This window comes from Chiloscyllium punctatum, chromosome 12 (genome assembly GCF_047496795.1).
Source record: "Chiloscyllium punctatum isolate Juve2018m chromosome 12, sChiPun1.3, whole genome shotgun sequence".
In the NCBI taxonomy this organism is placed as follows: domain Eukaryota; kingdom Metazoa; phylum Chordata; class Chondrichthyes; order Orectolobiformes; family Hemiscylliidae; genus Chiloscyllium; species Chiloscyllium punctatum.
The window spans coordinates 28614509-28635486 of record NC_092750.1 but is presented as its reverse complement, the minus strand read 5'-3'; the positions used below and the strand labels follow the sequence as shown (position 1 = coordinate 28635486).

The following is a 20978-nucleotide window of genomic DNA, read 5'->3' as shown; positions in this document are numbered from 1 at the left end:
ATAAAAGGGACCTAAGGGGCAACATTTCATACAGAGCATGATGTGTGTATGAATGAGTTGCCAGAGAAGGTGGTGAAAGCTGGTACAATGACAAACTTAACTGAATTTGCCAAAGCTGGACTCTGACTTGATCCACATAGACCAACTCATTCGAGGTTTGTCAGATTGGAGGCCTGGGACAAGTGGTGTGCACAAAGCTCTCTGCTGGGTCCATAATGACTTGGATGTAAATATAGGAGGAATGCTTATTAAGTTTGCAGATGACACCAAAATTGGTGGTGTAGTGGACAATTAAGAAAGTTATCTCAGAGTACAATGGGACCTTGATCAGATGGGCTGATTTGCTCCTATGAGATGGCAGATGGAGTTTAATTTAGATACATGTTGCATTTTTGATAAGGTATATCAGGGCAAGGCTTGCACATTTACTGCTAGCGTGCAGGGAAGAATTGCAGAATAAAGAGACCTTGGGGTGCAGGTTCATAGTTCCTTGAAAGTGGAGTCTGAGGTAAACAGGTTAGTAATGGTGGCATTTGATACAGTTGTCTTTATTGGTCAATGTATTGAATATAGGAGTTGGGATGTCATGTAGCGGATGTACGGGACATTGCTTAGGCCACTTCTGGAATACTGTGTTTCATTCTGGTCTCCCTGCTGTTGGAAAGATGTTGGAACTATAGAGAGAGGCAGAATAGGCCGAGGCTATTTTCCCTGGACTGTTGGAGGCTGAGGGGTGACATTCGAGGTTTATAAAATCATGAAGGACATGGATAGGGTGAATAGCAGAATCTTTTTCCCATGGTAGAGGAGTGCAAAACTAGAGAGCATAGGTTAAGGTGAGAGGGGAAAGATATAAAAAGGACCTAAGGGGCAATATTTCACACAGCGCATGATGTGTGTATGAATGAGCTGCCAGAGAAGGTGGTGAAAGCTGGTCCAATGACAAACTCAACTGGATTTGCCAAATCTGGACTCTGACTTGATCCATATAGTCCAACTCATTCACATAGTTTTTAGAAATGTATTCATCAGTTGTGGACTTCAGTAGCTGGACCAGTATTGATGACCTTTCCCACACTGCTCTTGCGAAGGTGGTGGTGCCATCTTGGACATGTGCAGTGTCACAATGTTGTTAGGAAGGGAATTCCAGCATTTTTACCCAGTCGTACAAAATAATGGCGATATATTTCCAAGGCAGGATGGTGAGTGGCTTGAAGAGGAGATTGTAGGTGGTAACATTGCAATATGCCTGCTGTCTTTGTCCTTCTAGATGGTGGATTTGCAAGGTGCTGTCTAAAAGGAGCCAAAATGAATTTCTGCAATGTATCTTGAGGATGGTGCACACAATCAATACTGTCAGTGTCAGTTACTGGAGGGAGCAGATATTTGTGGATGAGGTCCCAATCAGGTGGACTGCTTTATCCTGGATGGTATCAGGCTTCTTGAGTGTTCTTGAAATTGCACTGATCTGGGAAATTGGGGAATGTTGCATCACACTCCTGTGCTGTATTGATGGTTGAAAGGCTCTGGGGGAGTCACGAGGTGAGATACTTGTTGCAGTATTCCTAGTCTGTCGTCTGCTGTGTAGCCATTGTATTTATTTGGGCCATTGAAAATAGAAATGAGTGAATATATTACAGGGAACAAAGAAATGGTAGAAGAGTTGAATTGGTACTTCAGATCTGTGTTCACTGGGGAAGACCCAAGCAATCTCCCAGAGGTAATAGTGGCTGAAGGACCTGAACTGATGGGAATTTATATTTGCCAGGAAATGGCATTGGAGAGACTGTTAGGTCTGAAGGCTGATGAGTCCCCGGGACCTGATGGTCTACATCCCAGGGTACTGAAGGAGGTGGCCCTAGAAATCGTGGATTCAGTGGTGATCATTTTCCAATGTTCTATAGATTCAGGATCAGTTCCTGCAGATTGGAGCGTGGCAAAGTGTCCCATCTTTTAAGAAAGGAGGGAGAAAGAAAGCAGGGAATTATAGACCAGTTAGTCTAACCTCAGTGGTGGGAAAGATGCTGGAGTCTATTATAAAGGATGAAATAATGACACATCTGTATAGCAGTAACAGGATAGGTCAGAGTCAGCATGGATTTATGCTTGACTAATCTTCTGGAATGTTTTGAAGATGTAACTCTGAAGATGGACAAGGGATGTAGTGTACCTGGACTTTCAGAAAGCCTTTGATAAAGTCCCACAAAGGAGGTTAGTGAGCAGAATTAGGGCGCATGGTACTGGGGGCAAAATACTGACTTGGATTGAAAATTGGTTGGCTGACAGGAATCAAAGAGTAGTGATAAACAGCTCCCTTTCGGAATGGCAGGCGGTGACCAGTGGGGTACCGCAGGGATCAGTGCTGGGACCACAGCTTTTTACAATATACATTAATGATATAGATGATGGTATTAAAAGTAATATTAGCCAATTTTCTGATGATACAAAGCTGGGTGGCAGGGTGAAATGTGAGGAGGATGTTAGGAGGTTGTAGGGTGACCTGGACAGGCTAGGTGAGTGGACAGATGCATGGCAAATGCAGTTTAATGTGGATAAATGTGTGGTTATCCACTTTGGCAAGAACAGGAAGGCAGATTACTACCTAAATGGAGTCAAGTTAGGTAAAGGGGCAGTACAGTGAGATCTGGGTGTTCTTGTACATCAGGTCAATGAAAGCAAGCATGCAGGTACAGCAGGCAATGAAGAAAGCTAATGGCATGCTGGCCTTCATAACAAGAGGGATTGAGTATAGAAGCAAAGAGGTTCTTCTGCAGCTGTACAAGGTCCTGGTGAGATGGCACCTGGAATATTGTGTGCAGTTTTGGTCTCCAAATTTGAGGAAAGACATTCTGGCTATTGAGGGAGTGCAGCATAGGTTCATGAGGTCAATTCCTGGAATGGTGGGACTATCTTACGTTGAAAGATTGGAACGTCCTGGCTTGTATACCCTTGAGTTTAGAAGGCTGAGAGGGGATCTGATTGAGACATATAAAATTATTAAAGGATTGGACACTCTGGAGGCAGGAAACATGTTTCCGCTGAGGGATGAGTCCCGAGTCAGAGGACATAGTTTAAAAATAAGGGGTAGGCCATTTAGAACAGAGTTGAGGAGAAACTTCTTCATCCAGAGAGTAGTGTGTGTGTGTGTGGAATGCTCTGCCCCAGAAGGCTGTAGAGGCTAAGTCTCTGGATACTTTCAAGAAAGAGTTAGATAGAGCTCTTAAGGATAGTGGAATCAAGGGTTATGGGGATAAGGCAGGAACAGGATACTGATTTGAGGATGATTAGCCATGATCATAACGAAGGGCAGAATGGCCTACTGCTGCACCTATTGTCTATTTGGCAAATTCAGTTGAGTTTCTGGTCAATGGTAACCTCCCAGGATGTTGATAGTGGGGGATTCAGTGATGGTAACGCCACTGATGGCAAGGCATGATGGTTAGATGCTCTCTTGTTGGAGATGGTCATTGCCTGGTATTTGTGTGGTGAAAGTGGTGTTAACCATTTGACAGGAGAAAGTGAGGACTGCAGATGTTGGAAACCGCAAGAAATGCAAAACTTGCGCTCACATTCCCCCCTTTACTTCCCTCCAAGGCCCCAAGGGATTTTTCCATATCCACCACAAATTCACCTGCACCTCCCCACACATCATTTACTGCATCTGCTGCTCCCTATGTTGGCCTCCTCTATATTGGGGAGACAGACCGCCTACTTGCGGAACGTTTCAGACACCCGGACCAACCAACCCAACCACCGTGGCTCAACACTTCAACTCCCCCTCCCACTCCACCAAGGACATGCAGGTCCTTGGACTCCTCCATCGCCAGACCATAGCAATACGACGCCTGGAGGAAGAGCGCCTCATCTTCCGCCTAGGAACCCTCCAACCACAAGGGATGAACTCCGATTTCGCCAGTTTCATCATTTCCCCTCCTCCCATCTTGTCTCAGTCCCAACCCTCGAACTCAGCACCACCTTCCTAACCTGCAATCTTCTTCCTGACCCCTCTGCCCCCAACCCCACTCCGGCCTAACACCCTCACCTTAACCTCCTTCCACCTATCGCATTTCAAACGCCCCTCCCCCAAGTCCCTCCTCCCTACCTTTTATCTTAGCCTGCTTGGCACACTTTCCTCGTTCCTGAGGAAGGGCTCATGCCCGAAACGTCGAATCTCCTGCTCCTTGTATGCTGCCTGACCTGATGCTTTTTTTCCAGTAACACATTTTCAGCTTAACCACTTGAAAGCCCTAGCTTCAATATCTTTCTGGTCTTGCTGCATTTGAATACTGACTGCTTCGGTATCTGAGAATTTGTGAATGATTTTGAACATTGTGCAATCATCCATGACCATCCCCGCTCTGATCTTAAGATGAAGGAAAGATCATTGGTGAAGCAGCTGATGATGTTTGGGCCTTGAACACTATCCTGTGAGTTGTCTTCAGCGATGTCCTGGAGCTGAAGTGACTGATCCCTAACAACCACAACCATCTTCATTTTGGTCAGGAATGACTCCAATCAACAGAGAGTTTGCCCCAGATTCCAATTGACTGATGTCTTTCTAGGGATCCTTGATCCCACACTCTATCAAATGTGGCCTTGATGTCAAGGGTAGTCACTCACCTCTCATCTTTGGAGTTAAGTTCTTTTGTTCATATTTGAACCAAAGCTGTAGTGAGGTCAGGTATTGGGTGGCCCTGATGGAAGTGAAGCTGGGTGGCATCAGATTGGGGAGGCACCTCGTTCAGTGAGTTGTTTGATCCGATCCATTGGTTGTCACTTTTGTGCTTATGTTGTTTTGCAAGCAAGGAGTCCAACTTTCACAGTAATTACGAAAAGGTGCAGGAATTAAAGTTTCATTAGAATAGGGTGATTTAATATCCAAAAACACAGACTCGGACAATTGAAAGTGTCGGAGAATGACAGGAATCTGTTCATTTTCCACAGCAGTATGTTCCCAGGTGACACCTCATTTTTCTGGCACCTGGTGCTGCTCTTGAATTGTTTTTTTTTAAACTTGGCTAATGCTAATGGTTGAGGGGATATATGCCAGGCCATGAGGTGGTTCATTGTGCTGGAGTATAGTTCTGTTGTTGTTGGCTTTTAGCACCTCATAGATGTCCAGTTGTGAGTTGAGTTTGAAGTCTGTCCAGTTTGCATTGGTGATAATGCCACACAACATCATCCAAGGTAGTTTCAATGGGAAACAGAAGTTTTTCCTGAAAATCTGTGGATGGTCATAACCCTAACCCTAAGTCTTACCAATACTGTCATGGATAGTTGTATCTATGGCAGGCACATTGTTATGAGATCAAGCTTATTTTTCTGGTTTTCTTTTGTATTGTTGTTTCAGTCACCACCTCCCATAGACCCAGTCTAGTAGCTGTATGCCCTTTAGAATTCAGTTGGCTCTATCAGTAGTGCTGCTGCTGAGCCATTTTGGTCGTGGACATTGAAATTGCCCACCGAGAGTACAATCTGTTCCTTTGTCACCAAGTCTTATTCACCATGGAGGTGTAGTATCTTTTTTCTTATTCAGTAGGGAACATACTGCTGTGGAAAATGTAACTGAACAGATTCCTGTCGTTGTCTGACACTTTCAATTGTCTGTGTTTTTGGATATTGAATCACCCTATTCTAATGAAACTTTAATTCCTGCACCTTTTCATAATCACTGTGCAAGTTTGTTCCCCTACATGTTTCCCATTAATTTGTCTTATAACTTACACCGAGAATAAATTCAACTTTTTGTTCCTTGGCTGTAACCAAGAAGATTCTCAGTTGTTTACAGCCCAGAAGGAGGCCATTTGGCCCATTGAGTCCATACTGGTCAACAAAGATCTGACTGCACTTAACCTATTTTCCACTTATTGGCCCATAGTCCTGGGGATTATGGTAATGCAAGTTAATATCTAAATACTGTTTTAACATTGGGAGTTTGCCTTTCAGGCAGTGAGTACTAGTCTCTCACCACTGAGTTAACAATCTCTCCTGAGTTCTCCCCTTAGATTTAAAGTAAGAGGTAGAAAGCTGTGCCCCATTTAGTAATAACAAAAGCACTTTCCTACCTTCCCTATCTATTCTTAATCTTGCACACCTCTCTCTCCTAAGACCCCCCTCAAGAAAAAACACCTCCGCCTGTTCACTGTTTTTGTCATTAGCTCGGATCCTCCAGTATTTTTATAAATCTCTTTTGCAACATATCTGGTCCAGTCACATCCTTCATATAATATGATGACCAGAACATTACAAAGTACTTCAGTTGAGGCCTGACCAGCATATATTTCTTCCTTGATAGTGTATTCTATGCCTTGTCTAATTAAAGCAACTATTGCATATGCCTTTATAGTCACTTTATCTACTTGCCCTATAAACGTGAGAGGTCTAATCTTCTGACCTCCCCAATGTCTTGCCATTCATAGTTAATCCCTTGTCTTTTTAACCTTACCCAAATGCATTACATTTGACTAGTCCAGATTGATTCTGTCCTTCATCCTTCTGGACTTCTGTCTCCAATGTTTCATCTTCTTTGTCAATATTGCCACCCTCCCACTTCCCTGTCTTTCCTATCACGTGTATATATTTTAAAAAACTTGCGCCTCACCTGTCCTTTTGAGTTTTCCCCTTACCACCTTAAATGCATGGCCCTAGTATTGGACATTTCAACTCTTAGGGTTGATGATCAGAATCTTTTTTCCCCATCTATGCACTTCATAATTTTATAGACTGCTATTAAGTCTCCCCTTAGCATTCACTGGTCCAGAGAAAACAACTCAAGTATTTCTAGCCTCTCCTTATAACACCAGCCCCTTCACCTCCATCTTGCACCCCAAACAGCCCTTCCAGGTGAGACAAAGGTTCACCTCCCTCTCCTGCAACCTAGTTTACTGTATCTGATGTTCCCAGTGTGGTCTTCTCTACATTGGAGAGACCAAACATAAACTAAGGGAACGTTTTACCGAGCATCTCAGCTGGGCCTACAGGAGCTGCCCTGACCTCCCAGTCACCACCCATTTTAATTCCCCTTCCACTCCATTTCTGACTTGATCATCCTTGGCATCTTCCATTGCCACAGCAAGCCACACTGCAAATTGGAGGAACAACACCTCATCTTTTGCCTAGGCAGCCTACAGCCCAGAAGAGTCAACACTTGAGTTCTTCAAATTTCAAATAACTTCCCTTCTCATCCTCCATCCATTCCTCTCAACCACCTACTGGATTCATCCCTTCCATTGACCAACCGGGTCTGTACCCTCTATCTGTCTTCACCTTGCCCTTGCACCTCCTTTATCTACAGCTCCCCTTACACCCACCCAAGTCCTGAAGAAGGGTTACAGCCAAAATGTCAACTTCTCCACCTCCTGATGCTGCCTGGCTTACTGTGTTCTCCCAGCTTCCTGTTTGTCCACCTTGGATTCCGGCAGTTGCAGATTTTTGTCTCTCTTCCCTCTAAACCTGGCAGCATCCTGATAAACCTCTTCTCCACTCTCTCCAAAGCCTCCACATCCTTACTGTAATGTGGCAATTAGAATTAAATGCAGTATTCTTAATGTGGTCTAACCAAAGTCTTATGAAGCTGCAATATGACATCCTGACTCTTGTACATAGAACATAGAACATAGAACAATACAGCGCAGTACAGGCCCTTCGGCCCTCGATGTTGCGCCGATCAAAGCCCACCTAACCTACACTAACCCACTATCCTCCATATACCTATCCAATGCCCGCTTAAATACCCATAAAGAGGGAGAGTCCACTACTGCTACTGGCAGGGCATTCCATGATCTTACGACTCGCTGAGTGAAGAACCTACCCCTAACATCAGTCCTATATCTACCCCCCCTTAATTTAAAGCTATGCCCCCTTGTAATAGCTGACTCCATACGCGGAAAAAGGTTCTCACTGTCAACCCTATCTAACCCCCTAATCATCTTGTACTCAATTTTCTGACCAATAAAGACTAGCATGCCATATTGCCGCCTTTACCACCCTGTCTACCTGTGTGGATACTTTGAGAGCTATGAACTTGAACCCCCAAGATCCCTCTGTACATCAGTGCTGTTCAGAGTCCTGCCATTAACGTTTCCTTAACATTTGATCTCCCAAAGTGTAGCACATTGCACTTAGGTGGATTAAACTCCATCTGGCATTTCTCCATCCAGATCCTGCTGTAGCCCTTGACACTATCCACAATTCGATCGATACTTGCAAATTTACTGTATATACTCATGTGAAAATTGATCTCATGTAAAAGTCAACCCTACTATATCGCATTATAAACCTCTTAGAAAGGAAACTGCATGTTCCCATTAACCCATTTAAATGAAATTGCATTCGTTCATTCATACCAGTAATTCTACTCATCGCTCTTTGTTTACTATATTGCATCTCTCTTCATTTATTCATAATTCTACTTAGCCCACTTGGTATACTACAGCACATTTTGATTAATTTGATTCATTCATTCATACAGGGACTAAGCCTATTGGTATTATCACACTTTGTTCACTATATAATCCAAAAGTTACTATCGTGAAAAAGTTAATCATTTTAATTGTGCCATTATCTCGGAATAAAAGTGAGGTATATTAGCTACATAGATCTTTAGTTCTTGACAAATTTGTTAATGTGCTAAGGTTCATAGCATACAAGAGTAACTGGGACGGAAAAAAAAGAATTTGACGGGGATTTAAGTGTGCCATTATACCCAGGCCATGACAATGTTGAACAGTGTGACTTTTGCAGGATTTCAATGAATCTTTGACATGTTAAAGTTTCGTACCGGTATGTAAAAATAAAATTTCCTGCCAGTAAATCGTGATTCATTGTGTTTTTCTTCTTTCCCTGGGATTAATTGTGTAATCAAATAGACTTCTGCTAATAATATGGTATTTTGAACTTCAGCATGAATTTCAGCCCCTCAAAACTATAAATTGAACCTCTAACAATGTCTGAAAAATTTGACTTTTACCCAAGTATGTAAGGTACTAACCCACCCATCTACACTTCATCCAAGTTATGCCAAGGATTACAACAATTTGAGAAGGCACCACCTGCTCAAGGGGAATTGGATAAGGGGAGCATGTTTACTTGAATAAATAACAATAAACACTTATTCCAGTCTGCTTCTTGGTCATCCTGACCTGCTTCATACTCCTCTTGGTCTCTTCATTGTCATCCTGACCTTGGTGTTTAGTGCCAAGCCAATTAGTTTCTTTCTCATTTGCTGGTCATTGTATCTTTAGAATCAGTGGAATGGTTTACATTTTTGTATGCTTCAGCTTTTTCTTTTAGTTTTATAAGCGTGTCACTTTTTTTTATTGTTCATGACTGTCTTTTTAGCTCATAGAATGCTTTCGATGTAGAGGTAATTCACTTAAATCCCATTGACTGATTTGTCCAGTTTGCTGTAGGCAGTCTCTGCCTCATCCCATTGATACACATCTAATGTATACGTTTTCTCACACACGAATTTTGTAGGCACTTTAAATTCTTTTGCCCTCACTTGCTGCATTGTTATCCCCATTACAGTTTACTTTGCTAGTTTGGAGTCATCTTTAATGTGACCAGTCAGCCTTGTTTGCTCATGTAAGTCCAATAACTGTAGAAGCCCAAACATGATCATTTGGTCATTTAATTCTCTATTCTTTCTGCCCAACCTCACTCCATTTGCTTTAATAATGAGGGTCCACTGATTAGTGTTCAGCCAATTTAACTTTCAAATCTAGGCATTGTCTTGATTTCGTAGTGCTTCCATATTCAACCAAAGCAGTTTTTGCACTTTGTTGAAGGTTTATATTCTGTGATATTTATTCCATAATTTCATTGCAACTTATTCAAAAATTAATTTTATGTAAAATGTGAAACAAAATTTTTATCAGAACTATAAAGGCACATTAAAGCACCAGGTTTGCTTGTCACAAGCACAACAAATGACAGTATGAAATGGCATTAATGTGAAACACATCCACAACATACTCATGCCATTATATGCATCATATACTGATTTAATATTAAACACTGCTGAGGCTACGATATTTGGTGATCCCGGAATCAAGATGTTTTAAAAATATAATGTGTTTCCAGCAAGTATCTAACTCTGTATTGCCTGAGGCTCTTCAAAATTAGCAATGAATGTTAGGCTTGAGTCATGAACAGAGGCATTTCCCAGTCTTTCAAGTAAATTTTGGCTTTTTAATATCCCATAAACGTAATTATTGCATGAAGAATGAAGCCAACTAAGTGCAATTTTGAAATAAATATTAACTTTATGAACAGCTCAGTAGTAAATGGGGTGCAGAGAAGGAGGAGAAAATGTTTTTATTAATTGGTTGTATATTAATATTTGGTAGCTAAAATATGAGGATTTTCTAGCTCTAAAATTGCACACCAGGCTGTTATGTGAACTTGTCATGCATAATCTTAGCATGATAAATGTGTATTTTTAGCCTCATTAGCATGTCAATATGTTCCTGTGACAATGAGTGATTTGGAAATGGAAAATAACTTTAATTGCTACAGCACTAAATAGGGATAGTCTTTGAAATTGCTCTGGAATACTAGGGATGGTTATAAGATTGATACAGAATTATTTCAATTCATTTCATCTCTGTCAAAGTCTACTACATGAAATTACCATGGTTCTTGTGATACTTTCCATCACGTTAAAATATTTAGTTTCCTGGTCCCAATTGTCACCTTTTCACATTGGCATCTAGTTCATCTACACTTCCGTTATCCATCGTCCATCATGTGACCTGCAGCCCCACTGCTACTTGGGGCTATATGGAGGCCCAAATAGTTCCTGCTGACCAACTTTTTCTTGCAACAAGCTGAAGTTGTTCTTGAATCATATGGCTGCTTTAATTCCATTCTTTTGCATCTCCTATAGGTCATAGGTTTGCCTGCCCTTTTTTGTGAGCTATGTGAACTATTCTTTATTCTAGCCCAAATCAGCTCTTGTCTCTTGTAAAACCTTTCTGGTGCATGGCTGCCTGCTGTCACCCCAAACTGGAGAAATGCATCAACTTCTTTCCTAATTCACTGTACTATCAGCTTCACATTGTCCTTTTGCAGCTCATTATTTATTTAACCTCTATCTGTGTTAGGGGCTAGGATTTGCACCAACTACTCCCTCTGCCAGATTTATCATACTTCTCTCACTGCTTCCTGTAAAGACTCCATTCCATTCTCCCAGGTATTAATGCTTCCAAAATTATTTTTTCTTAACTGGGCATTCCACTTCACAATGGGTGATTTAAGGTCCTTAACTGTGGCAATTTCTGCTCTCACCCCTTCCTCTCCCTCCTTCCTCACTATAAAGTCAAATTTCTCCTTACCTACCACCCCTCCATGCTTCTCTTTTAATCTGACCATCCTGCCTCATTTCTGACACTTCATGTGTGATGCCCACTGCCAAAAACATGATCCTGCTTTAGCATTCTGATAATATTTTTATTCTTTATTACTTCAGTTTAGTATTTCATCACGCCAGTGCCTACTTCCCTTCTACCTGTCCCTCCTCATGCAAGTGCAGGAGCTTGTGTTCCTGTTCTTATACTCACTCCCCACCATGCAGCCGTTTCTTCCATATGAGCCACCGATTTACTTGAGCTGTTTCCCTAGTGGTACACTGCATTCACTAAATACAATTAAATCATCTTTACACTGGGGTAACTAACTGTAGATTGAGTGATCATTTAGCTGAACATCTCTATTTGGTCCACAAGTCTGATGGTTTCTGGTCACTAATCAGTTTCATTTTCAACTATGCTCCTGCTCTGATCCCTCTGTCCATGGCCTGTTGTACTGTTCTAGTGAAGTTCAGGAGAAACCTCAATCAACTTTTCATTTCCTACTTTACAGCTTTCCTGTCTCAGTAGTGGCATCTACAAATTTGCATCATAACCAATACTCCCATTCTGTTGATAACAGGTGCTGGTAAAGGCTCAGCTGTAACCATTTGTGGCTCAACTGGACCAATTTTTTGTCATGTTTTTGACTTGTTATTATTATCCCATTGACATTTAAATACTCCTCCCTTCCACTTGCAACAGAGTAGCAGAGGTTGCTAAGATAATTTGGAGAAATTGGAAGGGTAGATGCGACCATGAATTTTGAAACTGTTATGCAGGGATAAATGGAATTAATCTAGCTTTGGAGAATCTGGAGATGGAGGAAACCTGAGATATGGGGCAAGTGAAGAGGTAGTCTTTTTTATTGTTGGATGAGTTAAAGCTTGTTGAGTATTTATCAGGAAACCGGCAGATAATATTTTACAAGTAAAGTACTAAATTAATGAAAACACTAAGATTTCAGTCAAAGGAATGAGTAAAGCAGGCAGAAATAGACAATGTTGAATGAGGGAACATAACAAGATGGAGTGGGTGTGTTGGACAAAAGTGAGGTTGGCACTGAGTCGAATGCTAAAAGGGGGTTATCTACGAAAGCTTTTGATGAATTGCTCTCTGTCCCATTCAGATCCAAAATCTAATGCATTACTTCTGTGTGGCATACCATCCTTAGAAGAAACTGTATGTAAACGTATACTTTTTTTTAGAAAATAGTTATTTATTCAAAAACATCTAGAATAGCTTACACAAATAATGAGCATTATTTCATGAGAAATGTTGGGTTTATCTATGGCAGATAAAATCTATGTAATTGAAAACTCTTGTTAACAATGACAATTGCAATCATATTATATTTTAAATTTTTATTTCTAAGTATTGTCCTAATCTTTATTTGAATACTGTTTATTTAGAGTACAGGTTAGCAACTGAGAAATAATTATTTTGATTCTATATTAAAGTTTCATCCTATTGTTGTGTTACACATGAAGGAATTAAGCAATTTTAAACTAAACAAAATTGTATCAAGTTTTTTTTAATTCATTTTGTGAGATGTGGGCCTCACTGCCTGGTCAGCATTTATTGTCTGTCCATCATTGCCCTTGAGAAGGTGGTGGTGAGCTGCTTTCTTGAATCGTTGCAGTCCACGTGCTGTGGGTTGACCCACACTCTCATGAGGCAGGGAATTCCAGGATCTGGACCCAGTGATAATGAAGGAACTGTGATATATTTCCAAGTCAGGATGTTGGATGGCTTGGAGGGGAACTTGAAGATGGTGGTGTTCCCACCACCTTCAAATTCCCCTCCAAACATCGAGTTCCTGTCTGGCTTGGTCTAATTATTGATTTCCTTTTTAGGTGGAGATGCTAGAACGTAAATACGGAGGACGTTTCATAACCAGACATGCTGCTCGAACCATTCAGACAGCATTCCGCCAATATCAAATGAACAAAAACTTTGAAAGACTTCGAAGTTCTATGTCTGAGAATCGCATGTCCAGGCGCATCGTTCTGTCCAACATGAGAATGCAGTTTTCTTTTGAAGGACCTGAGAAAGTCCACAGCTCGTTTTTTGAAGGGAAACAGATGTCTATGACTGATGATGCAGGAAAAGTGGGAACTATTGTTCAGTCTGACTGTGGAGATGTGGGAGGCACAGCAGTGATCAAATCTCCTGCTGCAAATAATGATTTTGCAGATGCAATAACTGAGCTTGAAGATGCTTTCTCGAGGCAAGTAAAATCACTTGCAGAATCGATTGATGATGCACTCAATTGCCGTAGCTTACACACAGATGATGGGCAACCTGCTGATCAGAGCAAACGTTACAAAGAAACCTTACAAAAAGAGGAAGAGGTGGATAGTCTATCGTATGCTAAATCCACACGTGATGCTGAACGCAGAAAATTGGATGAAATGTCCGCTTCCTATAGCGATGTCACCCTGTACATTGATGAAGAAGAACTTTCTCCTCCACTTCCTGTTTCACTACAATCTGTGGACAGACCATCCAGCACAGAGTCAGAGTTCCGGCTTCGATCAGTGAACTCTGGCCAGGAATACTGGTCCATGACTCACCGGGATGATAAACCAGACACAGACACCAGCTGCAGGAGCACCCCTTCTTTAGAGTGTCAGGAATCGAGACTTCGTGTTGATCATCTCCCTTTACTAACTATCGAGCCCCCCAGTGATAGTTCAGTCGATTTAAGTGACCGTTCAGAGAGAGGCTCACTAAAGAGGCAAAATGCTTATGAGCAGAGCCCCAATAGCCAACGGGCAAGTCCCAAGCATATCCCACATTCTGTACCCACAAGAGTGTTCCACCGTGATGAGGAACCTGCTCGCCATCGACCACGACAGATTGACAGCCACTTGGCTATTAACGGCTCAGCAAATCGGCAAAGCAAGTCAGAGTCTGATTTCTCTGATGGGGATAATGATAGTATCAATAGCACTTCAAACTCCAACGATACAATAAACTGTAGCTCTGAGTCCTCTTCCAGAGACAGTTTGCGAGAGCAAACCTTGAGCAAACAAACGTACCACAAGGAAACCCGAAACAGCTGGGATTCTCCTGCATTTAGCAATGATATCATAAGAAAACGTCACTACCGGATTGGCCTAAACCTCTTCAATAAGTATGTAGAAATTTTCATTCATCTGTGTGTTGACAACTATGTTTAGGTTTTAATGTTGGGCTGTAAACATTAAAGCTAACATTAGTGCTGCCTTGCAATTTTTTTTGTCAAATGGCAAAGACATCATCACATGGTCCATATCCTTAGTATTGTGGGATTTATTGATTTCTTTTAAAAGTAAAGGAAAATAATTTGTAAATTACCGAATAGTGTCTCACCATTTTAGTGTCCTTTAATTCATTTTATTAAAAATCAGAAGAAAATTGTTAGTGTGTTAAAATCCTGCTCATTGACATCCTAGAGGAAGGGTGCAAGCCTGGACCTTGCCTTATCGGGGCTACCCTCCTAATTGTTGTGTAGGGCAGTAGCCAACGTCAAGTTGATCCTCTTTTTCTCCCTTCCAACCACCCTCCCCCTCCCCCCCCCCCCCCCCCCCCCCCCCATCTCAAATTCTTTGCCGGGTACAGACCTTAGGATGTGGTAGATTTGCAAAAGTCACAAATCCACCGAGTATTAAAGAGGCGTTTAGTTTTGTCACAATTACTCTTCTTTTGGGTTTGTCTCTATAAATAAGTAAACATGAAGTTCCAGGCAGTTCATTAATCTTTCAGTGAAGGTGGTGGATTTCCATAAATATTAATCCCAATCCATGTTTCTTTCATAATTCATACATTTCCACTGAAGTGATTTATGAGAATTGAGCTCTAAGACACTTAATTATTTAAAGAATTGTATGAAAGCAGTTAAGCTCTAATGAAGTTTATAGATATATAATAGTATTTAAAGATGCTGGAAGGCTATTTGTTTTTAGAAAAAACATAAATATTTTTCAAAATATTTTTAATATTAATTGAGAACTCACTAATTGAGTGAAATTCAAGACAAGAGCTTTGTATTGCATTTGGTGGGAAGACCTTTCTAAAAGCTGAGAAGCTCAAACTGTTTGGTTAAGTATAAAACTCAATTTCATTGATATTGGAAGAAGAATTTTGTAAAACTGTTGAGCTAAGGCTGCAGATTTCACTTTCTTGATCATGGGAAGAAAAAAAACAGTAAAGATTATCTTGGAAATTTTAAAACTCTAATTTCCTCATGGAAATATCCAAAGGATTAATCTTTGCTTTTTCTATTTCAGTGACCTATTGCCTGTTATATGCATCCTCCTTTATTTCGTAAACACGTTTTTGGTTTGCAATCCATCTGTTGTGCTAGAAAAGAAATAAATTTCATTGCAGTGTGTGTGAAGAGAATGTCCTATTGTGTTGGCAGAATACAACTGTGATATTTTGTCTAATTTAGGTTCTTCTAGTTATATTTATTTTTCTGGTTGGCCCAAACTAAGTGAATTCACTAGGTTTAGCTCTCATGATAATGGCAAATTCAAGATCAGGAATTAATCATCATAAACTTCTGTGCCAACTTGTACAAAAGTAAGCATGAAAAAGTCACATGCACTGACGTGATAGAAATTATTGGTAACTGAGCAAACAAATTGGGATCTTTATCCCATTACTTGCTTGTGGTGGTCATGATGTTTAGATGTCTTTCTTTTATTGTATCACATTATGAAAACTTAATAGAAAGTTATTTTTGTCTTTTAAATTAGATGTCCAAATGCTGGTGCATTCAATAAATCAAATTAAATGAAGTGCATTTTCTTTTACCTGAAAATTCTAGAAATGGAACTGGCCTGTGTTTGATACCACTTTGGTCACAATAAAATCAGCAATAAGTGTTCCAGATGTATGAATTCAAGAAATTAATGACTTTGTGTGGTTGGAGAGTTTAGTGAGTGTGTGCTGTTGACTGCTGTTAGTAGGTTTATATGAGATGCACAGAAGATCAAAAGCATCTCCTCCATCCATCTATGTAACTTAAAACTAATAATAAGGTTAATAAAAGGATTTTAAAAGCATTAAAGTATAATAAGGATAAGTGATTGAATGTGAAATGGCTCAAACCATTCTTAATAAGAAAGTGTTTGACAATATTATTGTCTCATTTCAATATTTAACACAAAGTAATTGGGTTCCATTACCAGACGGAAAAAAACTTCCATGAATAAGACTTTTACAGAGACAACAACCATATTGATGGCAACTAAATTTGCCTCGTAGCTGCTAAAACCTCCATCTATATCTTTCAGTTCCAGTCTCTTCCTGCTTATGCCCTTGCTGATTTATTTTTCCTCCTTTTGTTGCAAACAGAACATTTGTATATAGTCAGGATAAGTGAGTTAACGAATCTTAAAGTTAAGATGCCTGATGTCATAACATATTGATTGATATAACTAGAGCAAAATAGACAATGTAACCCATGATTCATAAAGCTCCACCAACTGTAAACCAGAAGGAATCAATGGACCTGATGGAAACTACAACAAAAAATGTGAGAGAGAACAAGTATGTTGCAAGCCAATAACACGTCCATCCCATGCTTAAAAGACAATGCAATTGCTTGTGATTGGATCTCTTGGAGAAAGAGGGGGCCAGGCACAGAACAGGACAATCAACCATCTGGTTTTCCAGTTGTCACATGATAGCTTTACTCACTACAGTTAGGCAGTACAAGTAACCTTTTAAATCACTGTATGGAAGAAAAGAGAATCATTTTCCCCAATGGACTTCATAAACATCTACTCTGATGTGTGATGTGTAAGAAGGTCCACAATAGCTTGTCTTTGCATGGCATTTTGCTATACCACAATTTAACTTGTGTGGCAATTTGATTATTTTATTTACAAGTCTGTGACCTTTTCTCCATATTTTTTTCCAAATTATTCTGCTAATTGCTAAACCAATATCTAAATAATGTCTGATGCCTGTTGCAAGGAGTTGGTGCTTCTAACATATGCAAAGGCAGGACTGTTAATGTCACCATTATTAAGTACTCTGCACGGCTATCTTTGGAGCACTCAAGTGCAAAAAATAAAGAAATTTGGAAATTAAAATTGAATTACTAAATATCTCCACAGATACTATTGCAGTACATTATCAATAGATTTGACATTTGAACCCAAGTTAGCACTTGAAGCTGTAATACTTAATCCAGAAAATGTTTGGGTTGTGTATTCTATTGTCAGTGACTTTTTAATGATGCGATTAGTCATCATAACTGCCAGACAAAGTCTTCACCACTAAGAATTTAACTTTGTGTGGAATGACACTCTCACACAATTTAATTGGTATTGGAGAGAAAACATTTTACAACTTGTTTCTCTGTTTCCACCTTTCTGTAAATCTCTGCTTAGCTCATCTTTTGTTCCCTTTGTTTTGCTCTCTGTAAATGAATTGAGTCTAATATAGTATAGAATTTGAATATTGCTGAAAGCAGAGTCATGCTGGTGGTCTTTTAAAAATCTTGTATGGTCATTATCAGAGTAAGATGACCTACTTCAGTATACTTTATCAGAAAGGGTGCTGGCTGATTGACCAGTCAGCTCTGAAAGAAGCATGGTTGGGGAGAAAGCACTAGTCAGCTCTTGTCTCTCAAGCTTTCAGTCATAAGACTATTTCTCATAAAATTCTATGGCAAAGAAAAAAAGCCCTTCAGCTCATTCGAGTCTATGCCAGACTAAAGCAACCGCTTAACCATTCTCAAACTATTTTCTAGCACTTGGCCCAGAGCCTTGTATGCCTTGGCATTGCACATGTACGTCTCCAAGCTACTTAATTTAATTAGAAAGGGTGCAGTGCCTGGGCATGCTTTTTCTGCTGGCAAAGAACAGTGCTTAGTGTCATAGATGTACAGCACGGAAACAGACCCTTCGGTCCAACCCGTCCATGCCGACCAGATATCCCAACCCAATCTAGTCCCACCTGCCTGCACCCAGCTCATATCCCTCCAACCCCTTCCTATTCATATACACATCCAAATGCTTCTTAAATTTTGTAATTGTACCAGCCTCCACCACATCCTCTGGCAGCTCATTCCAAATACGTACCACCTCTGCGTGAAAAAGTTGCCCCTTAGGTGTCTTTTATATCTTTCCCCCTCTCACTCTAAACCTATGCCCTCTAGTTCTGGACTCCCTGACCCCAGGGAAAAGACTTTTGTCTATTTATCCTATCCATGCCCCTCATAATTTTGTAAACCTCTATAAGGTCACCCCTCAGCCTCCGACGCTCCAGGGAAAACAGCCCCAGCCTGTTCAGCCTCTCCCTGTAACTCCGATCCTCCAACCCTGGCAACATTCTTGTAAATCTTTTCTGAACCCTTTCAAATTTCACAACATCATTCCGATAGGAAGGAGACCAAAATTGCACGCAATATTCCAACAGTGGCCTAACCAATGTCCGGTACAGCCGCAACATGACCTCCCAACTCCTGTACTCAATACTCTGACCAATAAAGGAAAGCATACCAACCACCGCCTTCACTATCCTATCTACCTGCGACTCCACTTTCAAGGAGCTATGAACCTGCACTCCAAGGTCTCTTTGTTCAGTAACACTCCCTAGGACCTTACCATTACGTGTATAAGTCCTGCTAAGATTTGCTTTCCCAAAATGCAGCACCTCGCATTTATCTGAATTAAACTCCATCTGCCACTTCTCAGCCTATTGGCCCATTTGTTTCAGATCCTGTTGTAATCTGAGGTAACCCTCTTCGCTGTCCACTACACCTCCAATTTTGGTGTCATCTGCAAACTTACTAACTATACCTCTTGTGCTCTCATCCAAATCATTTATGTAAATGACAAAAAGTAGAGGGCCCAGCGCTGATCCTTGTGGCACTCCACTGGTCACAGGCCTCAGTCTGAAAAACAACCCTCCACCACCACCCTCTGTCTTCTACCTTTGAGCCAGTTCTGTATCCAAATGGCTAGTTCTCCCTGTATTCCATGAGATGTAACCTTGCTAATCAGTCTCCCATGGGGAACCTTGTCGAACGCCTTACTGAAGTCCATATAGATCACATCTACTGCTCTGCCCTCATCGATTCTCTTTGTTACTTCTTCAAAAAACTCAAATCAAGTTTGTGAGACATGATTTCCCACGCACAAAGCCATTTTGACTATCCCAAATCAGTCCTTGCCTTTCCAAATATATGTACATCCTGTCCCTCAGGATTCCCTCCAACAACTTGCTCACCACCGCGGTCAGGTTCACTGGTCTATAGTTCCCTGGCTTGTCCTTACCACCCTTCTTAAACAGTGGCACCACATTTGCCCACCTCCAGTCTTCCGGCACCTCACCTGTGACTATCGATGATACAAGTATCTCAGCAAGAGGCCCAGCAATCACTTCCCTAGCTTCCCACAGAGTTCTCGGGTACACCTGATCAGGTCCTGAGGATTCATCCACTTTTAACCATTTCAAGACATCCAGCACTTCCTCCTCTGTAATCTGGACATTTTTCAAGATGTCACCATCTATTTCCCTACAGTCTATATCTTCCATATCCTTTTCCACAGTAAATACTGACGTGAAATGTTCATTTAGTATCTCCCCCATTTTCTGTGGCTCCACACAAAGGCCGCCTTGCTGATCTTTGAGGGGCCCTATTCTCTCCCTAGTTACCCTTTTGTCCTAAATATATTTGTAAAAACCCTTTGGATTCTCCTTAATTCTATTTGCCAAAGCTATCTCATGTCCCCTTTTTGCCCTCCTGATTTCCCTCTTAAGTATACTCCTACTTTCTTTATACTCTTCTAAGGATTCACTCGATCTTTCCTGTCTATACCTGATATATGCTTCCTTCTTTTTCTTCATCAAACCCTCAATTTCTTTAGTCATCCAGCATTCCTTATAGTTACCAGCCTTCCCTTTCACCCTGACAGGAATATACTTTCTCTGGATTCTTGTTATCTCATTTCTGAAGGCTTCCCATTTTCCAGCCTTCCCTTTACCTGCGAACATCTGCCTCCAATCAGCTTCTGAAAGTTCTTGCCTAATACCGTCAAAATTGGCCTTTCTCCAATTTAGAACTTGAACTTTTAGATCTGGTCTATCCTTTTCCATCACTAATTTAAAATTAATAGAATTATGGACGCTGGCCCCAAAGTGCTCCCACTCTGACACCTCAGTCACCTGCCCTGCCTTATTTCCCAAGAGTAGGTCAAATTTTGACCTTCTCTAGTAGGTACATCCACATACTGAATCAGAAAATTGTCTTGTACACACTTAAGAAATTCCTCTCCATCTAAACCTTTAACACTATGGCAGTCCCAGTCGATGTTTGGAAAGTTAAAATCCCCTACCATAACTACCCTATTATTCTTACAGATAGCTGAGATCTCCTTGCAAGTTTGTTTCTCAATTTCCCTGTGATTACTAAGGAGTCTAATACAATCCCAATAAGGTGATCACCCCTTTCTTATTTGTCAGGTCTACCAAAATAGCTCCCCTGGATGTATTTCCGGGAATATCCTCCCTCAGTACAGCTGTAATGCTATCCCTTATCAACAACTCCACTCCCCCTCCTCTCTTGCCTCCCTTTCTATCCTTCCTGTAGCATTTGTATCCTGGAACATTATGCTGCCAGTCCTG

The 20978-nt window shown here is 40.9% G+C and overlaps 1 protein-coding gene across 9 annotated transcripts in view; it reads left to right on the top strand.

Annotated features, from left to right (window-relative positions):
- iqsec1b (IQ motif and Sec7 domain ArfGEF 1b) overlaps positions 1–20978 on the top strand; it is a 484326-nt gene that overhangs the window by 404032 nt on the left and 59316 nt on the right. For all 9 annotated transcript variants that reach the window (XM_072582214.1, XM_072582212.1, XM_072582221.1 and 6 more), the window contains one exon: positions 13205–14487. In XM_072582214.1, coding sequence (XP_072438315.1) covers positions 13205–14487 — 1283 coding nt within the window. The remainder of the gene's footprint in view (positions 1–13204; positions 14488–20978) is intronic.